This window comes from Hyaena hyaena, unplaced genomic scaffold (genome assembly GCF_003009895.1).
Source record: "Hyaena hyaena isolate Hyena2069 unplaced genomic scaffold, ASM300989v1 scaffold_339, whole genome shotgun sequence".
NCBI classification, from domain to species: domain Eukaryota; kingdom Metazoa; phylum Chordata; class Mammalia; order Carnivora; family Hyaenidae; genus Hyaena; species Hyaena hyaena.
Genome location: NW_024080971.1, coordinates 1,492,832 through 1,505,333, shown reverse-complemented (window position 1 = coordinate 1,505,333; position 12,502 = coordinate 1,492,832). Strand labels below are relative to the sequence as shown.

Here is a 12,502-nt window from a genome sequence, read left to right as displayed (position 1 = left end):
ACTCTTCCTCGGTGGTTTCCATCGGTGTTCCCGGATGCCTCCTTGCAGGGTCTGCGACAAGGACAGACTACGTAAGGTTGAGAAGACACCTGTGTCCCCTCCTTTATGCCAAGGGCGGGTCACCGTGGGGGCCAGGCTTGACCGTCCGAGGAAGCCTCGGGAACTTGCGGCCCGCGGCGACCCCACCCACCCACGGGAGAGGGGACGGCGCCCGTTCTGCCCGGCGAGACGCACACGCCTGGCGCCCCGCTCCCAGGAGCCGCCCGGGCGGCTGCACGGGTCGCCACCACAGCGGAAGCGTCCCGAGCGCGTGCCGGGCGGCCGCCGAGGGTCCCGCGAGCGGGGCGGGGCCGCCGGGCCGGTCCCCTCCTCCCCCGCCGGGGGCGCGCGACGGCCGGGCGGGGCCGGCGTCCCTTCCGGGGAGCGGTGGCCGCCGCCGCCGCGTCTCCGGCGGCTTCCCTCCCCGCCCCCCGCAGCTCAGGGTGACGCTTCTCCAATAACAGCTCGCGGGGAGCCGCCGCTCCGGGCGCCCCTCCGCGCCGGCCCCGCCAGCCCCGCCCCGCTGCCAGCATGAGGGCCGCGGGCGACGGCGGCCTGGAGCGCTTCCGCAGCCCCGGCAAGGGCCGGGGGCTGCGGGCCCTGCAGCCCTTCCACGTGGGGGACTTGCTCTTCTCCTGCCCGGCCTACGCTTACGTGCTCACGGTCAACGAGCGGGGCAACCACTGCGAGTACTGCTTCGCCAGGTAGGGCGGCGGCGCGGGCGGGCGGCGGGCGGTGGGGGCGCCGCGGCGGCGGCTCGGACCGCGGCGGGAGGAAGTGCGCGCGGCGCGCCGGGTCCTAGCGCCGGCGGCTGGGGCGGCGGCCGCGCTTTCCTTCCGCGCCGGCCCTGCCACGTGCGCTCGGACGGAGCCGCCGCGCCCCCGCCGCGCGCCCGGCACGTTCCCGTTTTCCGAGTCGCGCGCCCGGGAGTGCAGGGTCCTGGCCCCAGACATGGGCTCGGAGCCAGGCGCGTCCCAAGCACGGGAACGCGCCGCAGGCTTGGTGCACTGCCGGCCCGGCCCCGGGTTCGAGCAGCCAGTCTGTCCCCTTTAACTTGTGCTTCCTGCGGCGTGTTCTGTGCCCCGCAGCCCAGCCCTGCCGCACGCTTGCCGTTTCCTCCCTGGAACTTAATGACACTTAACGTTTCATGTAAAGTACGCGGCCCCTCCTCTTCCTTCTCACTCAACACCTGTGTTTGGAGAGAAGCCAGAGGGGGTGCTGACTACGCACCCGAGATAATGAAGGGCTGCACTGATGGGACGTGCCTGACCTTGGTTTGGGATTTTGAAAACATGGTCTCTGAAAGGATTAGGCAAAATGTGTGGTTGGAAATGGTATTTAATTGTAGCCCGTCATGTATACACATATACCCGTATATGTACACATACGTATATATTCATACACAGCGCACATAATTCTGTCTCAAGACCTATGACAGTTTCAGACTCCATAGGCACATGAGAAATCACCAGTCCAACACACTCTCCCTTTTACAGGCGAGTAAAGTAATGCCCAGAGAGGAAGTGTGGTTGTGTACATATAGTCACACAGGTAGTTAAGGGAATGAAATTTGCTCTCTTCATCTCTGCCCATTTTGCTACTAGTTAGGTGCTCAGTAAAATTCCAGAGACAGGAAGCATGGCGTTGAAGTAAGTTTCCACCCAACCTTCCACTACTCTCTGAAAAATGGACCCTGCTTTACTTTCTTTGAACCTCAGTTTCTTCATCTTTGAAATGGAGGTTCTTGAGTTAGATTACGCTGACCTGGGGTCCTGCAGGTACCTTTTGAGGACAGGTCTCAAGTCCAACATACACAGGAGTCCCCAGTCTCCCAGACTTGTGTGCCTTATTCTATGATAAGACATAGCAAAAGAAGGGACAAAGGCTAAATATTATAGTAATCTTGCCCAGACTCCCTGCCAGAACTGTCTTCCGCTTGGGGGGACCTGGAAAGGCACTAGACGCAGAATCATGCCGTGGGCAGCTTAAGGGCTGTATGTGATGTGGCTCTTTGAATTGGTGAGTCAAGAGCTAAAGGGTCATGGCACCACTTTGCAACGTTTGAGTGAAGTGAGCATTGGGTTTTCCCAAAGTTAAAAAGGCTGCTGTGACTGGTCCCTTGATCTTCTGAGCCTCGCTGTGGCTCGGAGTCTGAAGCAGTGTGGGTGTCTGGAGTGGCGGGAGCAGAGCAGGGTCACCCAGCACAGAAGGTGCCGCCTCCATCAGGGATCCTGGTGATTCCTGGAGTCAGTCCTGGGAGAGAAGATCACAGTGCCAGGCACATAGTAGGGACACAGGTGGTAGTTACTGGTGCACTCCTCCAATGAATTAGAGATCAAATCCCTCTGGGGTCAGTGAGGGAGAAGCAGAGCTGAGAGATGCTTTTGAGCCGCGAGCATCCTAACTGTATCTACTGTACACACCCCCAACCGTAGAACATTACCCCGCCATGTGCGACACAGCATGTGCTTTGTTTTTCCTTTTTCTGAATAGCATTTGTGAGTGTCATTGACTGTTGCCTTAGACCCCTCACCGGGACTGCCACGTGCATCTGCGCCCACTCCCGCCACTCCTCTCTGTTTGGCTTAGGTGAACTTCTGTTAATACCGACAGTTCATTTCTTCTCTCTCCCCAAGGAGTCATTTGAAATCAACTAAAGTAACATACAAGAAATGATGATACCATGATCCCTGTGAAATTGGAATTCTCTGCGTACACCACTCTGTGATTTCTGTTCAGTCTGAGTAGGTTAGAATTCATGTTAGGGCATTCTCACTAATTCAGCACCATTTCCCCTGTCAACTATTTGATTATGTGGAGGAATGAGTCTGTCTGTCCGGCTGGAGTAGAGGGAACACCTGTGTGTTTCTGCGGTACCTCCAGAGAGAAGGAGCAGAACTCTCAAATATTCAAGCAGACAGGGCAGAATCTTCTACTTCTGCACCCCACGCCCCATCCCCTCGGGAAAAGAAACACAGCTACTCCTCAATCTTCTTTGGGCTAGAAGTTCGGCATAAACAATATTGCTTGAGATGAACGAGCCACTGGAGGCTCTCCGTGTCATGTTAATTGTGTCTGGGTTTCACTTACGTTGAAGGAAAATAAGTGATTTCTGCAGGAATAAGTTCTATAAATTGAAAAATAAAGGCAAGTTCCTCAGGCCACAATCAAATGGTATTCTTCTTACTGTTGGCCCCGTTCAGACAAAAGTTTGTTCCTGGGAATTTTAAATTTGTATCACATTTTCTCAGTTTGGGGGGTGATACTTGGGACTCCTGATACAGATGTCTGCACAGGCTGCCATGGTGCGTCAGGGAAGGGTGACCTCCCTCTCCCTCTTACTGTGCTGAGCTCAGTTAGGGTGTTCTGTGGCGCCCCACAATTGGGGTCCCAAGATTACAGCTTTTCACACTCAGCTCTTTCGTGTATCTTGCCTCTCCTGCTAGAAGGCAGCTCCTAAAAATATAAATGTTTCCCATTTGGGAGCTGTCCCTATCACACCTCTTAGATACATTTTATGTACACACACACACACACACACACCATGGATTTTTGGCCATCGGCCACTGTTTTATGGCAGATATTGTACTTAAGGACATATTTTTAACACTTTATATTATTTGTCTCAAAAAGGAAAAATAAATCTGCCCGAACCCAGGTTCCTTCTGAATATTCATTCCATGTGCAGTTCCTCAGTTGGGAAGACGTCCCCCTCTTGATCTTTGATTTTCTTGGCTCTTGGGTCATTGGAGGGCGAGAATGTTGCCTTTTTTGTCAGTTCATTCTGAGTACGGGGGAAACGTCGGGAGGCCTGCCTAGCTTCCTTGCGGTAAAGCTGTTAGAACCCCATGTCAGGGAATGTGTGTCATGCCTGGCTTGCTCCGAGCTGTTTTAAAAATTAAAATGCGGGGCGCCTGGGTGGCTTAGTCGGTTAAGCGTCTGACTTTCGCTTAGGTCATGATCTCGCGGTTTGTGGGTTCGAGCCCCGCGTCGGGCTCTGTGCTGACTGCCATCTCAGAGCCTGGAGCCTGTTTCAGTCTGACTCCCTCTCTCTCTGACCCTCCCCTGCTCACGCTGTCTCTCTCTCTCTCCTAGAAATAAATAAAAAATATTTAAAAAAAAATAAAAATTAAAATGCTTGCATGGGCAGCACAGTAGGACCGAGGGTCCTGTTGCGGCGGATGTGAAGACGGCCATGTCTCACGGGTTTGCTCTGTAGCGCCGTTGGTCCTGCCTAGCCCCTGGTTTTCCAGGACTGTCAAAGTAATATCGACTTGATTTTAATCTGTATTAAGAGCCATAAACTCTTTTTTTTTTTTAATTTTTTTAATGTTTTATTTATTTCTAGGAGAGAGAGAGACAGCGTGAGCAGGGGAGGGTCAGAGAGAGAGGGAGTCACAGACTGAAACAGGCTCCAGGCTCCGAGCTGGCAGCCAGCCCAGAGTCTGACGCGGGGCTCGAACCCACGAACCGCGAGATCATGACCTAAGGGAAAGTCGGACGCTTAACCGACTAAGCCACCCAGGTGCCCCAAGAGCCATAAACTCTTGATGCTGTCATCTTAAGAAGCCATCAGGTTCTCAGAACCCTGGCTGGGGCTGACCCCCTCAAGCTGTGCATCAGAAGGGGGAGTCACCCCCAGGGCTGCTGTGATCCTGTTGATTCTGAGAACATTCTCTGAGATATATATTGTTAAGTATTTATTTTTGAGAGTGAGAGAGAGAGACCGAGCATGAGCAGGGGAGGGGCAGAGAGACAGGGAGATACAGAATCCAAAGCAGGCTCTAGGCTCTGAGCTAGCTGTCAGCGCAGAGCCCGACATGGGGCTCGAACCCACAAACCGTGAGATCATGACCTGAGCCGAAGTTGGACGCTCAACCACCTGAGCCACCCAGGCACCCTGAGAACATTCTCTGAGAATTGTAGGGACTCTAAGGGGAGAAATGACTTCAGATGTTCTCAAATCATCTTGCTTTCTGAATGAAAAATAGACACAGGCGCTAACAGAATCCCCCCGTCCTTTTCTCAAGTGATTTTTAAAAAAATAGGCAGTAACATTAACCTATACAGACAACAGATTTCCTCTAAGAAGTTACATGAAATAAAACAAAATCCAGCCATCTGTACATTAGGTAAGGAGATACGATACTGTCGCTTTCAGTATTTCAGTATTTCAAGTTCTTCATTTATTTAGAGCCGACAAGGCAGACACTTCGGTGCCAGATTGACTTGGTTTGAGCTCTGGCTTCCCCGGTCCTGATGTTTTGTCTTTAGGCAAATTACCTCATGTCTTGGAACCACCAGGTTCCTTCACGTTTACAGTGTTGCCATGACTACATACCCGGAGCTCCCTGGGACCACAGAAGTCACGCGCTTAGTCCCGCACTAGCACAGAGTAAGCTGTCACAGCCTGCCTGGCAGTCCCACTTGTGCTGGGGGTCACCCAGGGCGATAAACTATTGCAGCATCAGGGACATTTTTATCATGGTAGGGTTGGGGGGGGTGGGTACCGGGGAGGAAATAACTGGAAACTGTTGACTGGGCAGAGCCATCCTTCAGATGGTACGATCACCCAGAGCTGCAAGCAGCAGTTCTCAGTCCCCAGAGTAATAACGGATGTAACTGTTTCTCAAAACCTAATGGAAGCGATATAATGAACCCACACAGGTAAACTGGGTTTTTTGTTTTGTTTTGTTTTTTGTTTTTGTTTTTTGGTAAAGAGCCTTTTCTACCTCCAAAGTGCTTAGATGCTTTAATAGTCTTTTACCATGAGGTTAAGCAAATATTTGAGGAGAGAAATGGAGACAAACAGAATTTTCTGCATAGCAAGCCTGTCATAGCTCCTCTCTGCCCTTTCTATACGTTTTGCACAATTTCGGATGTGGCAGGTGCCGTGACACGCGTGTTTTTCATATGCGGGGAGCCTAATTCCTGCTCTAGCTTCTAGGGGCCCTGGGACCTACCTGTATGCTTGGAAGTGATTTGACATGAAAGAGACAGGCCAGCAGCAGGATAATGCTGAAGTGAGATTCAAACCCTGGCGAGTTAAAACCGGCAGCTAATACCTTTCCTTCCCCAAAAGCAATTGTACCAAATCCTCTCAATAAAAAATATCTGAAGATCCCATAAAACGACATTCCTTAAAGTCATGCTGCTCTTTGCAGCTCATAAAGCATTTCCAGATACATTCTTCTTTTGATCCTCCCAAGGATGGCTTGTATAGAGAGAACCGCATCCCACTGCACGCAGGAAGAAACTGAGCGTTCCAGAGGGGAAATGGCCTCCTTGAATTTCACATATTTTTGGTCAGATGTTTATTGAGGCTCTTCTAAAGGGCCAGCTCTGTGCCCTTCACCGTCCGCACCATGATTTCTTACTCCAAGGCTGATCTTCCTTCCCTTACCTGCTTTGGCCTGAATCCACTGTGTTGTTCACCCCTGCACACTGGGACTTAGTACTTCACCTCCGATTTCTCCTTGAGGGAATGCTCTTTTTTTTTTTTTTTAATACCTCTCTTGCTCCCCCTTTTTCTAATAGGTAATTTAACAGACTGATGTTTCTAAAAGTTGAACAAATAAATAGTTGAGCTTCTGCGATCTATATCTTAGGCTGCTCTGAGTTCAGAGATGTTTTTATTACAGTGCCTTTGAATTTGCGTAAGTGCTATATGTATATTTTTTAATGTATTGATTATTACATGACAAAATATAAAAAGAACACAAGGCTTTGGTCCTTTTGTGGGTTTGGAATATTTAAAAATATTATGCTAGAGCTAAGATGAGTTCGTTACTTATCTTTATACCTACATATGAAGAGTTTGTTTCTCTGCTGTCTGGTCAGAGAGCATCTGAGTATAACCTCTTTTCTTTTTCTTCAACATAGTCGTTCTTCAGAACTTTGCTCTGTGCAAAGTTAAATTGGTTAGATGTGGAAATAAATAAAATTTAGGAGGCCCCTGGGTGGTATTCTTATAGGACAAGCAGATTGCACACTAGGTGTCAGAAAGTTCCTTCAACAATACTAGACACGTGTTAAATTTCTTTGGAAAGATCCAGAGCTCAGAGCTACTTTGGTAGCAGTTGATGTTCAGAAGAACTCTGAACTGGTCAGAACCCAGGCAGCAAAGTTGCCTGTTTTAGAACTTAAACGGCAAAGAAGTTTCCTACTGTAACTTAGTGTACTTTGTTTTTTCAATATTTTATTTTTAAGTAATCTCTATACCCAACGTGGGGCTCGAACTCACAACCCCAAGATCAAGAGTCACAGGTCGTACTGACTGAGCCAGGCAGGTGTCTCCTCTCCTTTATTTTGGTGTTTGTTTTTGACTTACCTCTTTTACCTTAGCTTAATATCCTTCTTCTTCTTTTTCTTGTCCACACAAGGAAAATACAAAATAATGACATTTTCAGTGCCACTTTATTTCTATTTCACGGGGAGGCAATCAATAATTATAAATATTCTTTATATTCTTGGAGTCATTGATAACTAAAGTCACTCCCCATCACCACTCCCACACCAATTTTTTTTTTTTTTTTTTTGGACCTCAGATGTAGAACGAGGTAATCATTTCTCCCTTCCAGCCACGCTTCTCTGATCTGTGTAAGGCCAGTGGGATTTAGAAGAATTTCCCCTCTGTGACTGATTCTTCATTCTCCTGCGCTGCTCACACACGGCCCCTCTCCAGGTTTGCCCGGAGTCTTTGAGTATGTGTGTCTTGATCATTACCACGTAACTAGGCCTGCAACAGGGCACCCTGGTTATATTTGACCACATTCTGACTCTGAGCCCTCTTGTGGTCAGCCTGGCGGCTCCTTGGTTTTCTCTAGCAGTTCCCTGAGCGGGAGGCCGCCGGTGCTGGCGCCCTTCCCCCCAGAGAGTCTGGGACTAGAGGGTTCTGCCTACTCTCGAGGGACGTACATTGTCAGCCTGTCAGTTGGCCTCCCCTTTTCCCACCCACGTCCCCAACTTCACATCTTTGGATTTCTAGCAAATCTGTGGTAGTTTAGGGGTGCAGTGCTCTGGCAGCGAATTGACTGAAGTCACTGCCTTTTCAGGGATTGAACCTGTGACCTTGGCCTCATTAGCGCGGGTGCTCTAACCAGTCACAAAGCCACGCACCTCACTTTGTGTAACTTCTGCTGACTCTGTTCCTACCACCCTCAGAGGCCTCCTTTTCAATTGCAAAGGCGTTCACACCAACACAATAGAACAGAAGGAAATCAGATCCCTCCAAGACTCCTCTGAGGGACAGAAATATGCAATTTAGCAGGAAAATAATACCAAAAAGTCTTGAGGGTTCAGGAAACAACTTATCTTTCTAGTCCATGCATTCGCTGAGAATCCAGCTGTGTCTCAGATTCTCCTTCAGTCAAAAGTTTAAAAATAGTCGGGAGCTCCTTGTGCCAATTTATTAGCATAAAATCTGGTGATTCTTGTACACGAAGTGGAGGGTTTCAGATGACTGTGTTGGAAATACTGCACGCGTATTATTAAAATAGACTGGAAAATCTATTGGGAAATAGATTTCTTTTCTAGGAAGGGGGTCTGAGAATTCGTCAATGCTTAGCTTTGGCAAGTTTCTGGTCCCTAGAATCCGAACCGAGCGCTTGCCATGGTAACTCACGCACTGGCATCAGAGCGTCTGCAAGTGCACCATGATATACAGGGTGTGTCCGTGCCCAGGGCATCCGGAGTCACCATGGAGAAGAGGCAGAAATAAAGGCAACTCACCAGACCAGCAAAGTTCCCGCCAGGGCTTAGAGACACAGGCATATCCTGGGGGTGGGAGGTGGAGAGAAAATCTGGCTGACCAACCTGATACAGTTTTTCATCTGAGCCAAAGAAAAATCTCACGATTTCAAATCCTGGCACTTGAAAGGAGTTATGCTGTATTTTGTGACAAAATAAAAAGACCTTGGACGGAAGGAGCCTTTTCTCTCCGATCATTGAGTACTAGGGAAGACCCTTCAGGGATGCAGGTTCTGGGCTCCTGCCTTGTTGGTTTCTCTCACCCTTGGGGATGTTTGCGTAGGAAACCCTTGCCTGGGCGCCACCGGAAACAGCCCTTCTCCATCAATTGCACAGATCTGTTCACAGTGATAGCCTCCCATGGCCCTCAAACCTCAACAGTAAGAGACATTTAATTATGAGCGGATGGTAAACTCCTTGAGATCAGGGATTCTATTTTTAATGTATTCAACAAACATTTCTCTGGAGCACTCTCGGGGTTCTAAGTCCCTAGGAAACAACTGTGAAGGAAAGGAATGACAATCCCTATCACCATGGAGCTTATATTCCAGCAGTTTTTTCTTTTAATTTTTCATCTTTATTTTAGCCACGGTGCCTTGAACTTGGTGTGAGGTTTCAGCAGATATTTTTAGTTGAAGGCAGTACGGTTTGGGGTTGAGTATTTTTCTTTGTTTTACGTAGTCGAAAACTGATAATCCGTATATGTCATAGAGACCATATACTTAAACCACACACCCTAGTTCCTGACATCTGCAAACTAAGGGCAAGCTTCAATCAAATACTCAGGTCGAGTGAAATTGTGACATCCCCACAGCGTGTTGAAACAGCTGCAGCTTTGAGTAGACATTTTTTGGAAGTTAGTGAAATTTAATCTACTCCCACACCTGAGTAGATGCTCCTAAATATCACTGTAAGGAAAACATTAAGGTCTTTTCACCTTAAAAACGTTCAGGTTCACAAGTTTAGAATTTAGAAACAATCTACTTATTTCACTTAATTTTAAATTCATTTCCACACGCGCTCAGGCCTTCTAACACATTCAGTTACTAAGTACTTTCCAGGTTCAGAGTGGGGCAGGAAGCTCACCTCCACCTTCTCTTTCTGTGGGTCTTCAGAGAATGGCCGCTTTGGAACTCCACTGGAGAGTCCAGGCTGCCCGCTGGGGAGCCCCCAGGGCCATCCCTCCACCCTGCAGGGTTCGTTTCACTCCTTCAGTCCCAAATAGTCAGTGGTGGTACACACACGCACGCACACACGCATGCACAACATATGCACGCACGCACACATGCACGTGCATACACACATGCGTGTGCCATGCTGATTGTCCCCCACTGTCTGTCGTCGCTCGTCTCTCAGGTTCTCAGAAGTGCGTCCCGATTCCTTCAGGCTGCAATAGCTCCCCCTTGGTCTTTTCCCCCATGGCCCCTCGTTCAGACTTCCCTGGGCATTGCTTGCTCCTGAGTGTGGAAAGCAGGTCTCACTGCTCCGGCTCTTAGCCCCAGGCCTGGCTCTCTGTTGCCTTTGGAAATAATAATTAAATGAATAGCCTCATTTCTGCAACTTATTTTACTACTGGCTCTTTGGACAGACCTCTTCACCTTTCCAAATATAGGACTCTTCTCATTCTTGGAAATGAATCCTTACGAAGACAGTTGCCTGCATTGATCCCTATTTTCTTAAGTTTATTTATTTGTTTTGAGAGAGAGCACGTGCGCAAGAGAGTGAGAGCGGGGAAGAGGCAGAGAGAGAGAGAAGGAGAGAGAGAATCACTGTCAGTGCAGAGCCTGACATGGGACTTGAACGTAAGATCATGACCTGAGCCAAAATCAAGAGTTGGAGGCTTAACTGACTGAGCCCCGCAGGCTCCCCAAGCCCTGTTTTCCTAAGGACGAAATCTCGATTGTTCCAGCCCTCCATATTTGAAGTGCCCTTCCCACATAGCCAGCGTCCTCCCCCCACGCCCTCCCCCCACGCCCTCCCCCCCACTCTTGTACTCACACTCTACACACAGGCTGGCTGGTCTCTTTCCGTATCCCACACAGGTGCTGTGTCACCCGTCATCCTTCCTTTTGCCCATTTGTAACCTTGAGTGCGCTTCTCTGCGTTATCCCCTTCTCTATCCTGGGCCTCCTTGCCAGGCAAGGCCTTTTACTCTAAGTCTGTTCATCCTCAAGAGAGATCCAGCTCAAATTGTATCTTTTTTTATGAAACTCCTCTTCAGTATTTCAGCCCACAAATCTCTTCATCTTATTGAGTTACTATTTTATACTTACGTTACAGTAGTTTACTATTGACATTTAGACTTTGCTATTCTAGACATTGTGTTCTAACCCTGGGGATTCAGAGTAACACAACTTTCTCTGTAAGTACCCAAACTTCTGTGTCCTTAAAGAGTTCAGTCCTAGAAGTAGCTACCTGCTTTCAATTCTGGGCCATTTAGGCCATTTAGATGCTGACTCATTTTGCCTGTTATTTATATTTACCACCATTTGCACGAAGGTAGGGCTTATGTCCCCAAGTAGCTCAACTTTTCTAAAAATATCAATCCTCCAGAGCCTGGTACAGTATTTTACACCAAGAGAAAATAATACTTTTGGAATAGAACTTACTTGGCTAGAGTAGAGTAACTTAATTCTTTAGTGCTTCATGTACCAAGTTTTATAGTATAACAATTTTTCTTTTTTTATTCAGAAATACAAATGGAATCAGTAAGGATTGAAAGAAAAACGTCTCTTAAATGTGTTCAAACAGGAGTTGATAAGTTTGAGTTCTCAAGGTATAGTTCACAATGGAGTTAGTGAAACAAAAATTAAAAAAAAATTTTTTTAGTGTTTATTAATTTTTGAGAGACAGAGAGAGACAGAGCATTAGCTGGAGAGGGGCAGAGAAAGAGGGAGACACAGAATCCGAAGCAGGCTCCAGGCTCTGAGCTGTCAGGAACCATGAGTTCATGACTTGAGCTGAAGTCGGATGCCCAGCCAACTGAGCCACCCAGGTGCCCCCTCCGAAATAAATTTTTTATTGTCTATAGGAAAATACAACCAGAGAGACGAGAGAGTGTCACCTATTAAAATTATTCTGTAAGCAATTTTAAAAGGTGCATTTTCTTAGAAGTAAGATGATCCAGAACAGGTTACCTTTTTCCTGGGCGAGGAGTTAATTCTCATGTTTGGCCGCAGAGAGCCTGACCTGTTTTGGAATTTACATTTTGCATTAGGTTATGGAGGTATTTTTGCATGTCTTTTTCTTACTCTGTGGCCAGAAGGTTGACGTGAGTAAGAGGAAAAGTCTTAAGTTTTTAAACAGTTAAATTTAATGACTTTGGTTTCGTCCTTTTCCTTGATATTTACTCACTTGAGTGTTGGAGAAGGTAGAGCCACAGTGGTCGAAGGAGAATCCAGTGCTCTTGGGATTTGTTACAAAGCACTAATGATAATGTCGATCATTCATTATACCACCGGAGGAAGTTATGTATCATCAGTGCCTTTATGAAAAAATTGAGTTAAAAAGGAAGGCATTAATTGTTTCCTTCCTTTTGACATTCTGGAGAAGTAAAAGACAAAGTAGCCAGGAAGTGTCCTTCGGATCTTGCATGGAAGTTAAGATGTAAAACATTTCTAAAGGAAAATGTTAACTTTTGAAAATACATGCGTGCCTTCTATGAGCAGGTTTAATTAGCCGTTAGGGAGTTTACAGGGTCTACCAGGTGAGGTTG

The 12,502-nt window shown here is 47.8% G+C and overlaps 1 protein-coding gene across 1 annotated transcript in view; it reads left to right on the top strand.

Moving 5' to 3' along the window:
- Nucleotides 1–390: 390 nt before the first annotated feature.
- SMYD2 (SET and MYND domain containing 2) overlaps nucleotides 391–12,502 on the top strand; it is a 51,081-nt gene continuing 38,969 nt past the window's right edge. Inside the window, exon 1 of the mRNA XM_039249509.1 lies at nucleotides 391–743. Coding sequence (XP_039105440.1) covers nucleotides 571–743 — 173 coding nt within the window. The 5' untranslated portion in view covers nucleotides 391–570. The remainder of the gene's footprint in view (nucleotides 744–12,502) is intronic.